This window comes from Aulonocara stuartgranti (assembly GCF_965226115.1).
Source record: "Aulonocara stuartgranti genome assembly, chromosome: 22".
NCBI lineage: Eukaryota > Metazoa > Chordata > Actinopteri > Cichliformes > Cichlidae > Aulonocara > Aulonocara stuartgranti.
This window is the reverse complement of record NC_138957.1, coordinates 14,573,498-14,591,292: the sequence shown is the minus strand read 5'-3', so window position 1 is coordinate 14,591,292 and position 17,795 is coordinate 14,573,498. Positions and strand designations below refer to the sequence as shown.

The 17,795-nt window shown below is 39.8% G+C and overlaps 1 protein-coding gene across 22 annotated transcripts in view; it reads left to right on the top strand.

Annotated features, from left to right (window-relative positions):
- adgrb2 (adhesion G protein-coupled receptor B2) overlaps positions 1–17,795 on the top strand; it is a 258,133-nt gene that overhangs the window by 113,698 nt on the left and 126,640 nt on the right. For 17 of the 22 annotated variants that reach the window (XM_082522234.1, XM_082522243.1, XM_082522241.1 and 14 more), the window contains 3 exons: positions 4,555–4,635; positions 6,554–6,742; positions 15,031–15,192. In XM_082522234.1, the coding sequence (XP_082378360.1) occupies positions 4,555–4,635; positions 6,554–6,742; positions 15,031–15,192 (432 nt within the window). The remainder of the gene's footprint in view (positions 1–4,554; positions 4,636–6,553; positions 6,743–15,030; positions 15,193–17,795) is intronic. The other 5 variants (XM_082522244.1, XM_082522247.1, XM_082522236.1 and 2 more) reach the window with 1 other exon arrangement.

Genomic DNA, 17,795 nt, shown 5'->3' with positions numbered 1-17,795 from the left:
GTAGCACATGCTAATGCATTCTGGTTGCACGACGTTACATTTTGCCAGTTCTTCATTTACATGAAGCTGAAGTGTAGGCTGCTTCAAGGGAACTAGGGGTGTTGGGTCTACTACGCTACACCTCCATTAACTTGTGAAAAACTCTAAAACTATCTGTTGTCAATGCAAAAGACAGGTACAGCAAAATCATAACTTATTTCTTGCATCACATGTGTTAAGAGTTCTCATAATGAAGGAAGGTTGGAGCAGCACATTGGTGTGGTGGTTATCAATGTTGCCTTAAAGCAAGAAGGTCCTGGCATCAATTCCAGCCTGGGGGCCTTTCTATGTGGAGTTTGCATGAGGGGCTCTCAGGCTTCCTCCCACAGTCCAAAGAGATGCATGGGGTTCATTAATTGGTGAGTCTAAGTGAGCGTGAATGGTTGTTTGTCTTGATGTGTTAGCCCTACAACAGATTGGTGATTTCTTCAGGGTGTACTCTGCCTCTTGGCCCATGACAGCTGGGACAGCCACCCACCTCCGGATAAGAATTGGATAAGCAGAAGAAGATGGATGAAGAAAGTTTGTAAGCGAGTCGCTATATTCATTTAGTTTTGAAGTCTGGGAGAAGACAGCCCGCAAGCGGCATGCACCAATCATAAGAAGAAGGAGAGGGACAGCAACTGTCAACCATCTATCATCACTTTCTAATGGCTTGTCCATCATGTGTCCAGTGCTAGGAAGCACAGCAACACTTCAGCACCCCAGTGGAAGCGCACCATGACTGTCTTGTTCACTCACTGGTTCACAAACTCGGTGACTCCTTGAACTTTGCCATGTCTCATTAAAATTCCATAGTTCGTTGTTGCCATATTTATTTTCAGTTCAGTTATACGTTTCTTTTTGTCTGCTTTCAGAACTGCACATGATTATTTGCAGCCAGCAGGTTGTAATGCAGTAATAGTAATAAATCACACAACAATAGTACATCAAAGATATTGAGGTGGCACATAACCCAGGTAGCTACCACAACTGAAACAAGGGAGTTGCAGTAGGCTAACATTAGTTTTTAAAAAAGAACTTACTTCCAGATGTTTCTTTAGGTTGAAGGTGGAGTCTTTTGACGCTGAGAGCAGCTTGTTTGCTGGCAAACAGAGTTTGCGTTGCACGGTCAGATTTCACCTATCCCTTTCTTCTTTAAATGTGAAGTGGTGTCGAAATTTCCAAGTAAGAAATGCATTCCTGCCCGTGGACTGATGGTTCTGTTGTGCTGGCTCCGTGTCCATTGTGTAACTGATGCCACCAACATTAACAGGACGCTTACGTTAGAGCCTCTTATTGTGTGTTTCCTTGGGTTTCCGGCAATGTGTGGAATTACCAAAATCTGAAAGGGGATAGCCTAACATATGAAAAAGGAAAAGACCGCAGTGTAATCCATTTATTTCAATAAATTAACTGTATTCTAATTATCACCTATTCCAGCGTTAACTGTAACGGAATAAAGTTACTCATATTTTCTATTTTAAATACATAACACCGGTACATATATTCTGCTACTCCCCAACACTGTCTACACACTTTTTTTCCCACATGCTCATCTTGCAACATCTTCATAACAGTGTCTTACATGAATGAACCAACTGTCACATAATTTTTTTTCATTGTCAAGCACTTTGCAGCCAATTTAGTTATTTTGGGGGCGACCGTGGCTCAGGGGGTTGGGGATCGCATCTGTAACCGGAAGGTTGCCGGTTCGATCCCTGGGCTCTCTGTCCTGGTCGTTGTGTCCTTGGGCAAGACACTTTACCCTACTTGCCTACTGGTGTTGGCCAGAGGGGCCGATGGCGCGATATGGCAGCCTCGCTTCTGTCAGTCTGCCCCAGGGCAGCTGTGGCTACAACTGTAGCTTGCCTCCACCAGTGTATGAATGTGAGAATGAATGAATAGTGGTATTGTAAAGCGCTTTGGGTGCCTAGAAAAGCGCTATATAAATCCAATCCATTATTATTTGTGATTTTTATCTATAAAAAGTGCTATAAATAAATTTTACTTCCCTACCTATGTCCAAAGAGACAAGTGGACAAACTAAAGGAAGACAAATCTGTGCATTGAGGGAAGCAAACTTGAGTGTACAGTCTCTGTAAAGAACTATACACTCAAGTAAGGTGATAAAGATTTTGAGACCTTACTCTTCTGTCCTGCTTCACTGACCTCGAGCACTTACTGGGCTTAATTTGCTCTGGACCAGGATTGGGCTCAAACTAACTCTACATACTTTCTGAAATACTTAAAGTTCAATTTAAAAAAATCTAGACTGTCCAGTTAAAGTGGTATGCATCGAGGCAGATGACTTGATTGTTTCCTGTTATAGAATATCATAGATCATTCAGCTTCACTCAGATTTTCTACCCTAAAGTCACTGATGAATGTGGGATGAGAACATATAGGGATGGGTGGCCTTAACAAACACACCTTCTTAACACACTTTGTTTAACTTGGCCAATTAATGTTGTAGAGTCTTTACCTTACAATATAAAGCACCACGAGGTGACTGTTTTTGTCATTTGTCACTATGTAAACAAAACTGAATTGAATTGGATGCAAATAATACGGAAACCACGGGTGCTTTCGTACCAAAAACGGTGTCAGGTAGTGTAGACATTTTCTTCAACCCTTGCTGAATCTTTTGTCTCCCAGGCTGCAGTTTCAAGGAATCTAACAATGAGTCAAGCTTGAGCTTGAGAGTAAAACTAAAAGAGCAGTGAAAAAGCTACCTTTTGACGCCATATTTCAGCTAATGAATGCTGCTTGTTTAGGAGGATGACTAATCTTAGTGTAGCGTCAATGATGAGTACAGTCAATAAAGCCCAGGACTGTGGCAAAGCAAGCCATAAATTTCTGGGAGCACGATACGCTCGCTCAAGGTCTCACATTTTCCGTGTAAAATATGACTGTAAAACCTGCAGCTAAGTAAGTGGGCGTCCGTACCACGAGCTGACCCGAGAAAGATTGCGTAATGAAAACTCCTTCAAATCCCTGGGCATGCTGGCATGTGCATCTCCGTTCTGTGCTTGATTGTCTAATCTGATGCAATGCTGACATGTGATTTGTTTTTAAAGAAATGATTCAATTAGATGAAAATGAAATCTGTTAATTGTCTTATTAAATACTTTCCCGGTGCACCATTTGCTCATTTTAGTTTCTTTTAAAAGTAAACAAACAGACCACACATGTGCACAACAGTTATTTATTTTACCCACGGCTGTAACCTGCAACAGCGCAGACAGCACGTAAACAGGATTATTACTTTTTTTCCATTGATTTAAAAAAAAAGGTCTTTTGTTAAATGATCACGTTGAGAACAATGCAGAAAACGAGCAAACGGGTAAAGAGTTTTTCCCCCCCACCAAAGAGTTGATTCTCTAAAAGGCCAAATTAAAGGGCTGGTAGCAATGGGCGTTTGTGCAATCATGGCAGAGCCTCAACACACTTCCCAGGCATTCACACTTACATGTGTGAGTGTGTGCGTGTGTGCCGGATAGGGAGGATATGCAACGTCTCTGTTTTTCCTTGGGTCAACTGCTTGATGGAGGCTAACGCGAGGAAATTTCACTTTTGCTCTCTGTAATCGAATACGCAGACACACAATCACATTCCGTGCAGATAATGTACCTTAGATACGCCACGTGTGTCAGCTCCTTTTCCATAAATGCAGCTGCTGCAAAAAAGATCCCATTGGGTAAGAAGAATCCAGATGGAGAAAAAAAAAGATCTGTGAAAGAAAAGATTGTTTCCCCCCGCCGAGGGAGTTGATTAAGACTTGCATTGGTGAAACTAAGCCTACAAATCCATTTGAACCAGACAGAATGGCCTGTACGCATGCCTCCACGTTTCTACCAGCTGAGATGAAACTGACTTAGATATGTTGTGTGATTTCACTAACTCTCAGAGACCGACTTAATGCCATTTCCAGAAATGCTCACCGCTTATGTGAGATGTTCACATATTTGATAGATCAAGTCCCGCTGGTGCATTTTATATGTGTGTGTGGAGTCTCATCTCCAAGCCAGAACTTTTATTTACTTGGTTTGCTGCGCTGAACCATCAGCATGCGTTCAAAAGAAGATATACTTCTTCTTTTTTTCATGTTTTCCCCTCCTAATGTTCCCCTCTAATGAGCCAGTTCAAATTTGCTTCCTCCTGATTTTCTGAGATTATACACTAGATTTGACAGTCTGTTATCTGTTACCGCGCTGCGTGTGCTAAAACGTCTCGTCATGTTCTTTAAATTTCCTGCTACAAGGACTAAGCCAAGGAAATGTAGGCGTTTGTACTTTTATTTTGCCAGAGTCGTGTTTTGGATGTACTTGAGCTTTCCTGTATTTTTTTTTTTACTTTTCCTGAACATAAAAGTGAAATGTGGATGGTGATGAGCGCTTATTTACGACAGCTTTTAAATTCAGGTTTGATTTGCCCATGCAACCCATGGAGCCCTCATATATTTTGAGCGGTACCATGTAATCAAAAGGAAGTTAAGATTAAAATGAAAAAAAAAATGTCTGTTATATTTTTCAGACCCGTATGATGACGACCTGAAGGTGAAGACCCAAAGACCACGATCAGCTGACCAGCCAGGTGTGTTTCAGGCACAAACAGGTGAGTATTATGAGTGTGCAATGGTGCCCAGAGCCTGGAACGAAAGAAGACAACCTGACCTTTACAGGCTGTATGTCCCACTGAAAATCCTCAGTTTTCTATAAAACAGTTTTATGAATAATTATGTAAGGTGTACCTTTTCCTTTTCGGTGAGCAAACCTAGGGCAGCTGCCACCTTTAATCATTCACTTGTGTGAGTTTGTGAAAGTGTGAAATTTTTGAGTCGGCGTGTGAAACTTGGAAAAAATGGAAAGGACTGGGAAAAAAAAAGAGTAAATTATTCAAAGACTGATCTATTAACCATGAGAATGTCACATGCATGTATGTATATATAATATAATACGAATCGGCCTTAAACATACAAGATATTCCATGTTGCATGCACATGCATTTCCATATTCATATATATGGCGTAGAGGAGGAAGTCCCTTAATAGGAGGGAAACCCCTGGGTCTATCTTGTCCTCATCCTACCCTGTCTACCCCTCCCCTTCCTTGCTTCTTCCCCCATTCTTCTAGTCCTCTAGGCATCTGTGATGAGCTTAAGCCCTGACTCACAGCATGTTAATGAAGATGTAATGCGATTAACGGACATGCAATTAATTTGATTTCCTTCTTTGCCATGTGATGACGCCTCCATCAAAGGACACGGCGCTCATAAACAATTTACAAAGAGAGAAGTGGAGGGACTTGGCTCCTCGTTTTCGCTTTCAAGGGCGTAGCTCAGTGGAACAATGGGACCCTCTCCACAGCTGCCTGGAGAACTCCAAATTAGACTCCATCAAGTCTAAACACCTAATCTCATATGGGTGCTTACAACACAGAGTCGAATATGTACACACACAAACACACACACACAGAATTGCTTTGAGACTTAAAGGCCTTTAGCGGTGAGATCATACGTGTTACCATAATTCCATTAATTAATTGAATCACCTTTAAAAAAAACTTTCCTGGAGCATGATCATCATCTTCATTAATATCACGTCAAGATTTATTTACAATAACACTCTTAGTGTGAATAAGTAAAGAAAAAAAGCTACATCGTGTCACTTTCATCACCTGTCACACATTCCCAAAAGTTTCTTTTTTTACTCCTTGTTAATTGCATAGGTTACAATTTTGTTTGTCTTTTTTTGTTGTGATGTTGCACCGGTGTCACTGCTTTCCAAAAGCAGATTTTGATGGGTTTTTTTGTTTGTTTTTTTCACTTTTTTACGGTAAACAGAAGAGCAGAGGAATCCGAGAGCCGCTAAACAGCAATCAATAAAGCAAACATCTTTTAATGCTGGCGGTGCTTCTGTGAAAACTGGAAGCGAAAATATACTTGAAAATTGTCACACATCTCCAGTAATAGTTTCTGTCTGCTCCATTTGTTGGGACATTTTAGGACTCCGTTATAAAGCGAGGAATTTATTGTAATTACCCTTTATGGAAATCATTTTTCTTTTCCTTTTTTTGTTGGCTTTTTGCATTACGAGCCACTTTTACATAGCAGTATAAACTTTGAGCTGCAGAGCTGAGATCATCTTCTACCTCTTCCTCGTCTCTTTTCTGTTTAACCTGAGGAGACACCAGAATCATGACACTCCTACAGAGCAGGCAGGGTTTTTTTTGTAGAAAGTGGGGTGGCGTGGGGTTACCAAGACCACTTGGAAATTGGCTGAAAATTTCATACTGCCTCTATAAAAATGCATTTGGAGACTTCAGCAGTACATCCGTGTGAAGGCACCAAATTAAGCTGTGAGATAATAAAGTGCAGTCTTGTTACAAATGTGTTTTATTTGAACAAGTGATAAAAGGAAAGAATGATTTCTCTTGTTATTCAACCTTAGCCGCGCATCTGACTCTCAGGATCATTAAAAACACTGTGCGTATATAACTATCCTCTCCATGTTCATGTCCATCTTGCTCCTTAGGTGATCCAGCAGCGGAGGAATGGTCGCAGTGGAGTGTGTGTTCTCTGACATGTGGGCAGGGCTGGCAAGTGAGGACCCGATCGTGTGTTTCTTCTCCCTATGGGACACTGTGCAGCGGTGCCCTGCGGGAAACACGCATGTGCAACAACACGGCCTCTTGCCCAGGTGAACCCGGAATCACAGGCTCAGGTGCGTTAACCGGCTGCCTTTGACCAGCGCCTCATTCACTTCTCCTGACTGTTTTATTTTTGCTCACAGCGAGAATACGGTGGGTTAATTCTTTCTCTGAGTGCCATTTGTCTGATGCTCAGCTTTACACAGTAGATAAACACGACATGGACTTCACACTATGACTTTTTATCTGTTTTGAGTCTTTTTTTTGTACAAATGCTAGTAAAAAAAACTGGTTGGTGTCCTGTCTCTTCAGTGCCGCATACACCCACCGCCTTTGTTTGGTACAGCAAAAAATGTAGCTTTAACCCAACCTCACTCAACCATGTAGCGGTTTGTTTCTATTTTTCTTCCTTCTTTTCCTTTCACAAAAGTGTTAAGAAAACAGAAGAAAATAATGACAGTGTGAGGAAGGTAGGCAGTATACTCACAACACGGACGCACACAAGGCCAAAACACATGTAACCGCGGTTTAGCTGAACAGAAGGAGAACGCCACTGTGTCATTTCAGTTCACAATGCAGGCAAAGCTGGAAGAGGGAGAAAGAGAAAAGGAGTTTCTGTGGTGTGTGTGTGTGTGTGTGTGTGTGTGTGTGTGTGTGTGTGTGTGTGTGTGTTTGAGAAAGCGAGACAGACTGACAGCCTTGAGTTTGATGTCACCCAATCTATTAGACCTGCCACATCACTGAAGTTAATACTTCCTGGACTCTCTATCTTTAGCTCTCCTCTGCTCTTCCACTCTTCATTTCTTTCCTTTCCCTTTTTCTTGTCTATATGTATCACCAAGTTGATCTTTCAGAGCATAATGAGCAGGCAAACTTTTGAAAATGTTTTAATTTTGCAGAGGAAACTAAGCCTGTCGAAGCAAATGTTGAACTCATTCTGTGCAAAATAATCTGTGCTCACATTTCAGTGGCAAGCAAGGAAAATGTTCAAAAGCTGAAGTACAAGCGAGGATTTCTTTCTCTTTTGTTTGTGTTTTCTTTACTTTCATTGAAATTGGTCTCATAATTTGCAGTGACACCTCCAAAATACCACTGAAATTACATTTTCATATGCGTACTACAAGAGTGGGTGGGTGCAGTCGGCTCTATCTGCTTTCTGCAAAACTGCAGCAACGAAATGAAGACTTTGAGGTTTTTTCTTCTTTTTTTCCCTTTTTTTTAGCAACACAAAACTGCTCAATCAAGCTGGATGAAGTCACTGAAAGAATAAGTGTACACAGCTGCTGCTGAACAATGCCAATTCTGTTTTGCTTTGATTGCCAGGCTTTAATGTTGACTAGATGGAATTATGAATTTCTGCCTGTCCTGCATTGGTTTGATTTGCCTGATTAGAACAGAGGTGAAACCCTGTATGACCTGTATCTCTCTCGATGGCCCCTCTTGACGGCCCCTCCCCTAATCCACTGCTAATGCTGAGTGAAAAGTGTTGTGCCATACTGCAAATTTTGGTGTTGATCCCTTACCAACTAAATATCTTTTTTATTGAACACAATTCACTAGACTTCATACTGCGCTTACGAAGTACTGTCATTCTAGTATTTATCCTATACCCATACCAGTGTTGATAATGATACTATCGATACTGAGATCGAACTGCTGACTCTAACAAAAGTACAGTCAGCACACCCTCCTTTACTGTGTCGGGCATCCTCTCTCCACTGTAGCCAGTTTCTTTCTTTCTTTCTTTCCTTTTTATATAGATTTAGTTCCATGCTTAAGGCCGTCTGGGATGGTGTTCTGGAGGGGGGGTTTTGTTTAGGCCCATGCACAACAAGTGTACTATCCCAGGAAACGGGATTTGATACTGTCTGACATTTTTTTTATTTAATAAAAAACTATAATATTTGAAGTTACCATTTTTTAAAAATTAAAACTTAAATACGACTTACCACCTACATACAGTAATAGTAAGGGACACTATTCATGTTTTCTGGTCAGTACACTTCAGTTTACTGCTAGCTCATATTAGCATCGCTTTTACGTATACAGTGAAGGTAGCTAAATGAACCTAGCCGTAGTTGATAATAACAGATTCTAGCCTTTTACCCAAAGTTGACCACATAAAGTAAAGTACATTTTGGCCTTACTTAAGTTTGTTTTTTGTTTTAAGTTCAGTTCTTTTAGCTTTTTGTATGCATGTTCGTGAGAGCTTTATCAGTGACTCCTCTGTAAAGTATGTGGCACAGAATATACTACATGTGAGTAAAGACTCGGTGTTTACTGATGCATCCCAGATCCCCACTAGTTCCACCAATTCCAAAAAGAAAAAAGCCAGAGGAACATTTTTCCTCCCTGTCAGTGCATATGCTAATCTTGTTTTTATGCAAATTTACCAGCCCGATTTGTATGTCTAAGTGCCTCATTTTCCATTCAGCGTCGATATTAATATCCTCAGCAGCTCCTTTGATGGGATATTGGTTGCTGTGTTATGTTCCGTTTATTATTTCATTTTCCGCCGCTCCTCTGATGTTTTCTGACGTGGTTCTGGAGGGGTTTAGGGGCACTCCAGGGATCGTCTGAACGGGATCACACCAATTTAAAATAGATGGGGAATGTGGGGGTGGTAGCAAAAAGACATAAAAGTCTTTAATAAACTTTGTGTGATTGACTTAAAAAATTATATGTGTGTGTGTGTGTGTGTGTGTGTGTGTGTGTGTGTGTGTGTGTGTGTGTGTGTGTGTGTGTGTGTGGGTGGGTGTGTGTGTGTGTGTGTGTGTGGGTGGGTGTTTTTTTTTTTTTAAACTTTCCTTCTCTTCTTTTGTGGCGTAAAATCTACACTCTCGCTTGATTTGGTAATCTATTTACTTTTGGATTCAAGCTGATGTTTATGGCTTGTGGCAGGCACACACATGCAAACACACAAATCAAGGATATAGTCAAGTGGAATTAAAGTGTGACTTCCTACTTTTCTCCTAAACAAGTTAGTTTGCTTTGCTTTTTTTAGTTGGTTTCCTTTTAAAAAAAAAAGCATGAATTTTCCCTTCCAGACCTACTGCACAGAAAACAACAGCCAGTTGTGCCAAAATATGTAATGTATTTATGTATGTCATCTATTCAGTTCCATATACATTGACTTGCTTGTGCAAATATGCAAGACACACAAGTATAAGTGAAAACATGCGCACTTGGTTTTTCCCAGAGTGGCTTGAAATGGAGTGCAACGTGTAGACTTCAGTTGGTAGATGAGTTTGCCAGATTTCTGTCTTTCTTTCTTTTACCATTAATTTGTGTTTGGGTGTGGGTGTTGTATCAGTGTGGGTGGATATGTCTCTGGGCATATATCTGTCTGCAACTGTGGAAGGCTGTGCAGTATGTGTGTGTATGTGTGTGACTGCAAAAGTTAGGGAACATCAAAGAAAAATAGCTCGGACAGAAAGCAAATGGAGTGAAAATGGACTTTTTTTATTTTTGGCTTAATTTTGGGTAAAACCCCTAAATTAAGGTGATACAGATAATCAATTTTAAATAATGGTCTTGCTCATGACAAAGCAAACTAGTTGGTAATTGGCATCACAAATTACATTTTCTTTTTTGTTTCTTTTTGTGGAATATGCAATGAAGTATAAGGATTTCGTGCCCCAAAGCATGCAAAGTGAAGTAGTACTCCCTACTCGTGTTCTGTTTAGCTATTGCTCATTTACCATAGATTCACTGACATTTAAAACATGAAGTGGAACAACAGCGCATTGTGAATAAAGTATGTCCGGGTCAGTGCGCTGTCAAATGCAGCAACACTGCTTCCAGTAATCATTCAAGCAAGAAACTTAACGGGGTGTAGTCATGGTCTCATATCAGGCTTACAGCACAAACTTCACACATGTGCGCACATTCATACATATGTTTAAATAATGCATCCATGCGGTCCTCTGACAATAGATGAGATTGCTGGTAATTATGGTAATCCATAAGGACATTATGTGATGCATATGTCTAATTACACCATATGCATTGCAAAAATAGAAATGGGAAAATTTAAAGTTGATATCTCAATACAGCACACAGCACTGTATGTGTAAACTGGAAAGAGTTTAAGGACATCTTTAGAAAACATGCATCTTTATTACCCATAAGCTCATTATGGTTTCTTGTGTGATTGTGTACTTGTGCATAACCATGCATGTGCAAGCTTGCTTGCATTTGCATCAGAAATGTGGGGCAGCATGAGCAAGTCTGTTGCTTTATTTCCAGTCTTTTTTTTAGCTCCCAAAATGGAGCTCACGCAGTTCATGATTTTTTTTTGCCAGATGTTATGAGGCAAACAGACATGACACACTGTTGTTTGATCTCAGATCAGTGTATTATTTCATACCTTTTATTTCAGCTTTATTTCAGCTGCTGCAAATATGTTCCTTTGCACTTCCCTCTGTGACTGCAACATAGCAAAAAGGTCCCCTTTAAAGCCCTTAGTTAAACTAAAAGATGTTATGTATTTCAGCAATTTGGCTTATGATTCAAAATACCTCAAAATATAATTGGTCAGGTGTTTAATACTTTCATCAGCCAGTTTGTGAGGATATTTCATCATGGTTTTTTGTTGTTGTTGTTGTCCTCATTTCCAAATTACTTTTTTTCTTTTATTGTATTTTTGTCCCAAAGCTGATTGAAGCTTGTTTTTAGGGGCCAGTTGATTGGTGTTGCATGGTCAGACTTCAGATACACTTGTACTGAATTTGACAGCTGGAGATTCAATTCTAATGAATAAATCATGTTTAACAAGCAATCCCATGTTGTTGTAGATGAAGATAGCAAGTAACAGCACAGAGCATTGTATTATGTTCTGCAGTCTAAAAATATATTAAATGCTGGTTAGATGTTACTCATATTAGCAAAATATATTCCATTCAATGTTTTGATAGTAAGGGGTTGCATGATTATTGATACAGAAATAGATCCCATGCCATACTTTACCTTTGAAATCAGTGACTACAAATTGCAAATTAATCACAAAATTCACTTTCGACTCCAAAAAATCGAAAATGTATTTCAGAGGAAAATAAATAATACTGGGAATGGCTCAGAAGTCCCAATAATATTCAGTCCAAACACATCCAGTTCCAAATACTGTGCAAAACCCACTCATCATTTCTTTATATTTCGCTTCTAAGGAGCCAGAATTTCCAATAATGTTTTCAAATGGCTCTTGAGCAGTAGGATGTCTGAAGGTCTTTCAAAGTTTTTTTTTGGCCATTACTTGGTTTTTTATTCATTTTTGGTGAATTACTTGTACCTGAGCATTTTCAGATGAATGTTGTTTGTTATGCAACTTAACACTGACCCATGGATCACTTAAACACAAAAAAGGCATCTACTAACTCGAAGGATGAATCAGTGTTGTGTCTACACATCAACAGCCCAATTGCACATGACAATCGTACCTTTAGGCAATTTGTTGCCTTTTGCTTGTTTCATAGATAAAGAAATTGGAATAAATATTTGCAACAGGTAGCGGGTAACAAAGTGTGACAGGCATAATTTGTATACCTGTAAATCTGACATAGGTTGCCATGGTGTGCAGTGTAGCCCCAAACAAACAAAAAACAAAACAATCAAACAGAAATAGTATTTGCATCAGATGAACAGTATATGAAAGTTATGTCGTTAAGAAAAAAAAAAATCAAGGAAAGTTTTGACACAGGACTTAAAAGATACATCTGGTCCTTCAGTTGGTTCACCAAAGCCTCATCAGAAATGAAACATGTTAAAGATGTTCATGTATTAGTTCATATACTAATAAACTGTGACTGGAAAGTGCGGTGCATTGTGCTGTGCATTATGAATGAATGACTGCTGGTCCAAAATTTACCACAACCACTTTAGTGAGACTTAAAATCTAAAATAACAAAACCATAAATTATCCATTTTATTCTGCTTATCCGAATTTGGGCCGTGGGAGTAGCAGCCTAGGCAACGAAGCCCAGATGTCCCTTTTGCCACCTCCTCAGGCTACTTGGGGGAAACACAGAGGAATTAGATGTAATCTCTCCAGCAGGTCTACCCCGTGTCCTCCTCCCGGTAGGACATGCCAGTTTAGAACACCTTACCCAAGAGGCACCCACCTGAGCTGGCTCTCTTCGATGTGGAAAAGCAGCAGCTCAACTCTGAGCCCCTCTTGAATGAGTGAACTTCTCTCCTCATTGCTAAAGGAAAGCCCATCCACCCCTCGGAGAAAGCTAATTTCCACCGCTTTTATCTGCAGTCTTGTTCTTTCGTCTTTAAAGAAAAATGATAGTGTCAACAACAAAGATCAGGCTGAGATTAGCAGATTTATGGGGTTCCTCAGCAATGATGCTTCATCTGGTGCCAGATGGCTACATAACATTTAGGGCATAATAATTTACGTACATTGGGCATCAATTTAAATTTAAAACATTTAAATTAAATGACTGCTATGTTAGGTACCGACTAGTGACAATAGCAATGATTAAGTCTAGTGGACTAGTCATGGACATCCCTACTGCTAACAATTGAATACATTGACATTAGGTTAATGTTTACATTAGACTATTTGATGTATTTAGCTTCACAATTTACTAAATGCCTCTGATGAGTGTAAAGATCATTCTCAGGTGTTTTTAAAGCTGTACAGAAGTACTCAGTTCAAATAACTGTTTGTGCTTTTTTGTTTTGTTTTTTATTTGTATACCAGCCCATTAGATAAGAGTTTCATAGCTACATAGCTAAAATACCGGAATGACTGTGTGTGTAATTTTCAGGCATCAAGTTTCTTCATCACACTTGTGTAAGTTGCCTCTTGGACCAGGATTGGCTTGTAGTGCTTGTAACTACTTGTAATGTCACAAATCCTGCTCATGGGTACTCCCTTTAAACTCTGATATTTGGTGAGCATAAATAAACTTTCAAAGATAAATTGCAAAGCAGACTTTCAATGTCAGCTGTGCACATACATCATTCATTACATCGAAGCTCCAACATCCAAGAGAAGTAATATTTACCAGAACCCAGTCATGCAACTTGTCAACAAGGACCACTAATGAGCTTACTTTAAAAAGAACGTCATTAAATTTGCAGCAAGAGAAGCACAAATGCTTACCAATGCTCTTTCCCGCTCATGTATCGTATATGTATTTTATAGGGCAGCTTAAAGACATAGTAACACCATGGTTTTTTTCTTCTAAATTTAAGAACTATTAACAGCTTTCCATATCTCTCATACTTTTTAATACCACCATCTTCTCCCTCCCTCTCTCTCAGCCTTCTACTCTTCCTCTAAGCCATCGTTCACAGACGAGGCTTAATTATTTATCGGCATGATTTATTTAGCTTTGCTCAACACAGGACCAGCAATCTTCATCCTGCTGTCTCCAACTTTCTCGTCCTCCCTTCTCTGTCCCTCCCCTCCTCATCTCCTGCTTTCCATCTCTCTCCAGCATCGGTTCCTCTCTCTTTCTTCTGGCTCTTTCAACACAGTTTAATCTCCTCTCACTGAACATTTCAAAATAACCCCATTTTCTTGGACTCATTTCCTACTTCGTATTCACCCAAACTTTGTGAGTCTCCAATCGTCTTTGCGTGTTCTTTCAATTTTTCTTATCATCTCCCACGTTTTTCATGTTCACCTGTTCTTATTCTCTTCCTTTTAATCAGGCCTGAAATTGATCTTTTCCTTCTTTGGAGCCTTCACTTTCTGTGTATTCTTTTTTTTCCCCATAATATCCATCATTCCATTATTATTCCCTCTAGTTTTAGGTGAGACATCTCGAAATGGTTTTAGTAATTAAATTTTGTGAATGTGTATGTGTGAAAGTGTGTGTCTTTTCTCTGACATGGCAGGTTCTAGGACTTTGGTCCAACTTCACTGTTTCTTTATTCTGTCTTTATTTATTTTGTTAAAACGCGCGATGGAGTGCAATAAAGAGAAAACATGAGGAAGGAAAAATGGGGATAAAAGAAAAGCTTTTTAATGCTTGGGTGACTAAACCTTTAGGAAAAAGCATACACCATTTATTTCCTTGTCTTGATTCGAGCTGCATGACTTCAAATACCAGTGTCCATTCCTAACTTTCATTTGTTCATATTAGTAACATGTAAGTGCTGTTTCATACTCAGTCTGTCTTTTCCTTTGTAATTGGGTGGGTTTCCTGGAGGTCATAAGGTCACCTCCTTTGTGTTTTTTCTTCTTCTTGTTTTAAAGGAATGTGCTCATCATTTAATCTCTCGTTTTTCTCATTCTCAAACCCTCCTGCCTGCAATGGGATGCTCCACTCCTTCTCCTTCCTTTCCTCTCTCAACCCTCATCCCCATGTCGTGTCTTTTTGTGCGTCATGTTTGTGGGTGTTCGCAGTGCATGGGCTGTGGGAGGAATGGTCGTCATGGAGTCTGTGCTCTGTGACCTGTGGGCGGGGCTCCAGGACACGAACCAGGAAGTGCATGGACGGCAGCGGGGCTGTAGCTTGTGGACGGCCTGAGGTTCAGACCAAACTCTGCAACATAGCAGTGTGTCCTGGTTAGTACCATCCCCATTAACATGATACACCAAGACTCTCTCTCTCTCTTGCTGTATTAAACTTGACATTTTTTGCCTCTTCAAAATTGCAAAAGTAGAACATTACCACATCACTGTCATAGCTCCTGAATTTCCATCCACTTGCCTGCATAGTTCATGTTCGTCTAACTGACCAAATGTCTCTCTTCGATTAAATCAAGCCAAAGTCTGCTTTGACATCATCAAAGCTTCTGAATGGGAACAAACTGTTCAACTGTGATAGCACTGTGGATTTGTGGAGGCAATGTGTTTGTATTAGTTGACCACTTTGATTCTCAGCTACTCAAAATACTGAATGGATCTTTCTGGCATTTTGTGTCCTTGACTTTGGTGATTGTTTTTTTTTCTCTGGAATTCCACCAAGCCTCGAGTGACAGTTGTGGTCTTGAATAAAACATCTTTACAAATCTTAAATGGAATATCCTGAAATTTGGTGCAGAAATTTATGTCACCCGCATTTACACAACTCACAGTTTTTCAGAAGGCAGAGAGTACTTTGTGATGAAGTTCTGAAAGTTAATACGCTTCTCTCAGCATCAGTTGCTAAACTAACGCCCCTGTCCCACAGGTCTAGAGATTAGTATGTAACCATTTGGCAACCATCAGTGAATATTTCATGACCAGTTGTCAAGTGGTTGCTTTAGGTTGCTGCACCAAATGCTTCCTTGGTGGTTGCTTTGGTTGCCAACAGGTTGATGCAATTGCTAGTAGTTTCTATCAAACATGCCAACTTGTCTGAAAACTATGGGTGACTGCTGCAATCTGCAAGTTAACAAAGCATCACAAAGAGGTTTATGATGCAGTACTCTTACTTGTAACAAGCTGTCACGTGCCAACAGCTAGCAACCACCAGCAATCACTTGTCAGCTAGTTGGGGATTTTTCCTAGAACTAGACATTACTAGGAGGGCAGTGCCAGTGGGTCTCTAGGCTTGTGCAAATGAGGCCTAACATGGTAAACAATTTAAAAGGTCTCAAAATGTCTTTGTTTGCATGCTAGCGTGCTGACCATCATGTTTTGCTCCTCTGAGCATCACAGTGACTGTGAGTATTAGTCTTGCTTTAACCAACACTTTTTCATAGAAATTCTGTTTGTAATTGAATTTACGTGTAATGCTGTCACAAAGTGAATTGTATTCAGTTTTGTTTTGAATGTACAGTTGTATTAAAGTCGACTGGGGGCGGTTGGATTGATATTTTGGTGGATTAATTTGATTGTCAATTAACATACTGAATGATTTGCACATTGCTAAAATACATTTTCACAGTTTCCCCTCAGTAGAGATTTCAGTTCTGTTTACGCCTGTGGTTATCCATGGGAATTAAGTCCACATTTCCTTTCAAACTTGCACTTATAGAACCGTAGACTAGAAGTCTGTGTTGGACCGGTGTGCTTCTTCCACGGCTGACTAAGTTTAGATCGTTGAACAACCCGACCGTGTAACTCTTCTATAATTGTCTCTAAAACTATCTATTAAAACTACACTTTGTCAAAAACAGTTAAGACAGCATTTCGGCCCCAGCTAATAGGGCTGTTAAGGATAATCTGGCACAGACTGTCCAGTAGAAACATCTTCATCGGGTTGCCAGTGGAGTGAAGCCGGATTCTCCAGCAACTGAAGCCCTATTGCAGCACACTCTGAAAAAAACGGTGGGACAAGATAGGAGCAATAATTTCTGTAGCTTGTCACACTACAGGCTGTACCTTTGCCAGTACCTTTGTCAACTGAGACGTAAATATGTAAAAATAGGCTGTAGGTAAACTTTGGTTATGCATATTGTCTCTGTGCAGTTTTAATTTTCTATTCCAAGTGTCCCCTTTAGGGGAAAAAACACTTTGGAAACACCGACATTAAAAAGGAATATTAATTTCAGCGATTAAATTTGCTCTGGCTTTTTGTTTCAGACTTTAAATGGATTCTGTGTTGGAGTAAAGGAATTAATGGATACACAGACATTAAAACATAAGACAGTTTATAACAAAAATGCTGTCAGCTTTCTGAATAATAACCTTTTTCTTCCTGAATTAATTTCAGTCCAAGTGAGAGTGTGTTTGCTTAGTGTGTAATCACTCACAGCCTGACCAATTATCACAGTGTAAGTGCTTTTTATTTAAGACTGCTAAGGCAAAGAATTCTGTATCACTTTCCCCTGGACTTTGAATCCATATGCCTTTACATTTATGTGAGTGATGCTGGAGCCAGAACCTTTTCCTGCATCCTAAACAATATTTTTGGATATTTACTTGTTTTTTTCCCTCTTTATTTTCAAAAGCAGAGGTTTTGCAAGGTTAATATTTAAATAAAACAAACTGTCCCCCTTGCCAGACAAAGAGGCTGCAAAGTTAAAAAGAAGGAACAGGGAGACATCGTAATCTAAAGTATGGCCTCCAGGATGTTTTGCCAAGCTGTTTTGGGAACAGTGATGGAAAGAGAGGGTTTGGGAGAAAGGGTGTCTTCCTGCGAGGCCTTAAGGAAATCTTTGTGTATGTGAATGTGAGAATCTATCACAACAGATTCAGCCTGCTTTTGGGAGTTCAAAGTCAATGGTCCTTTGAAATCATAA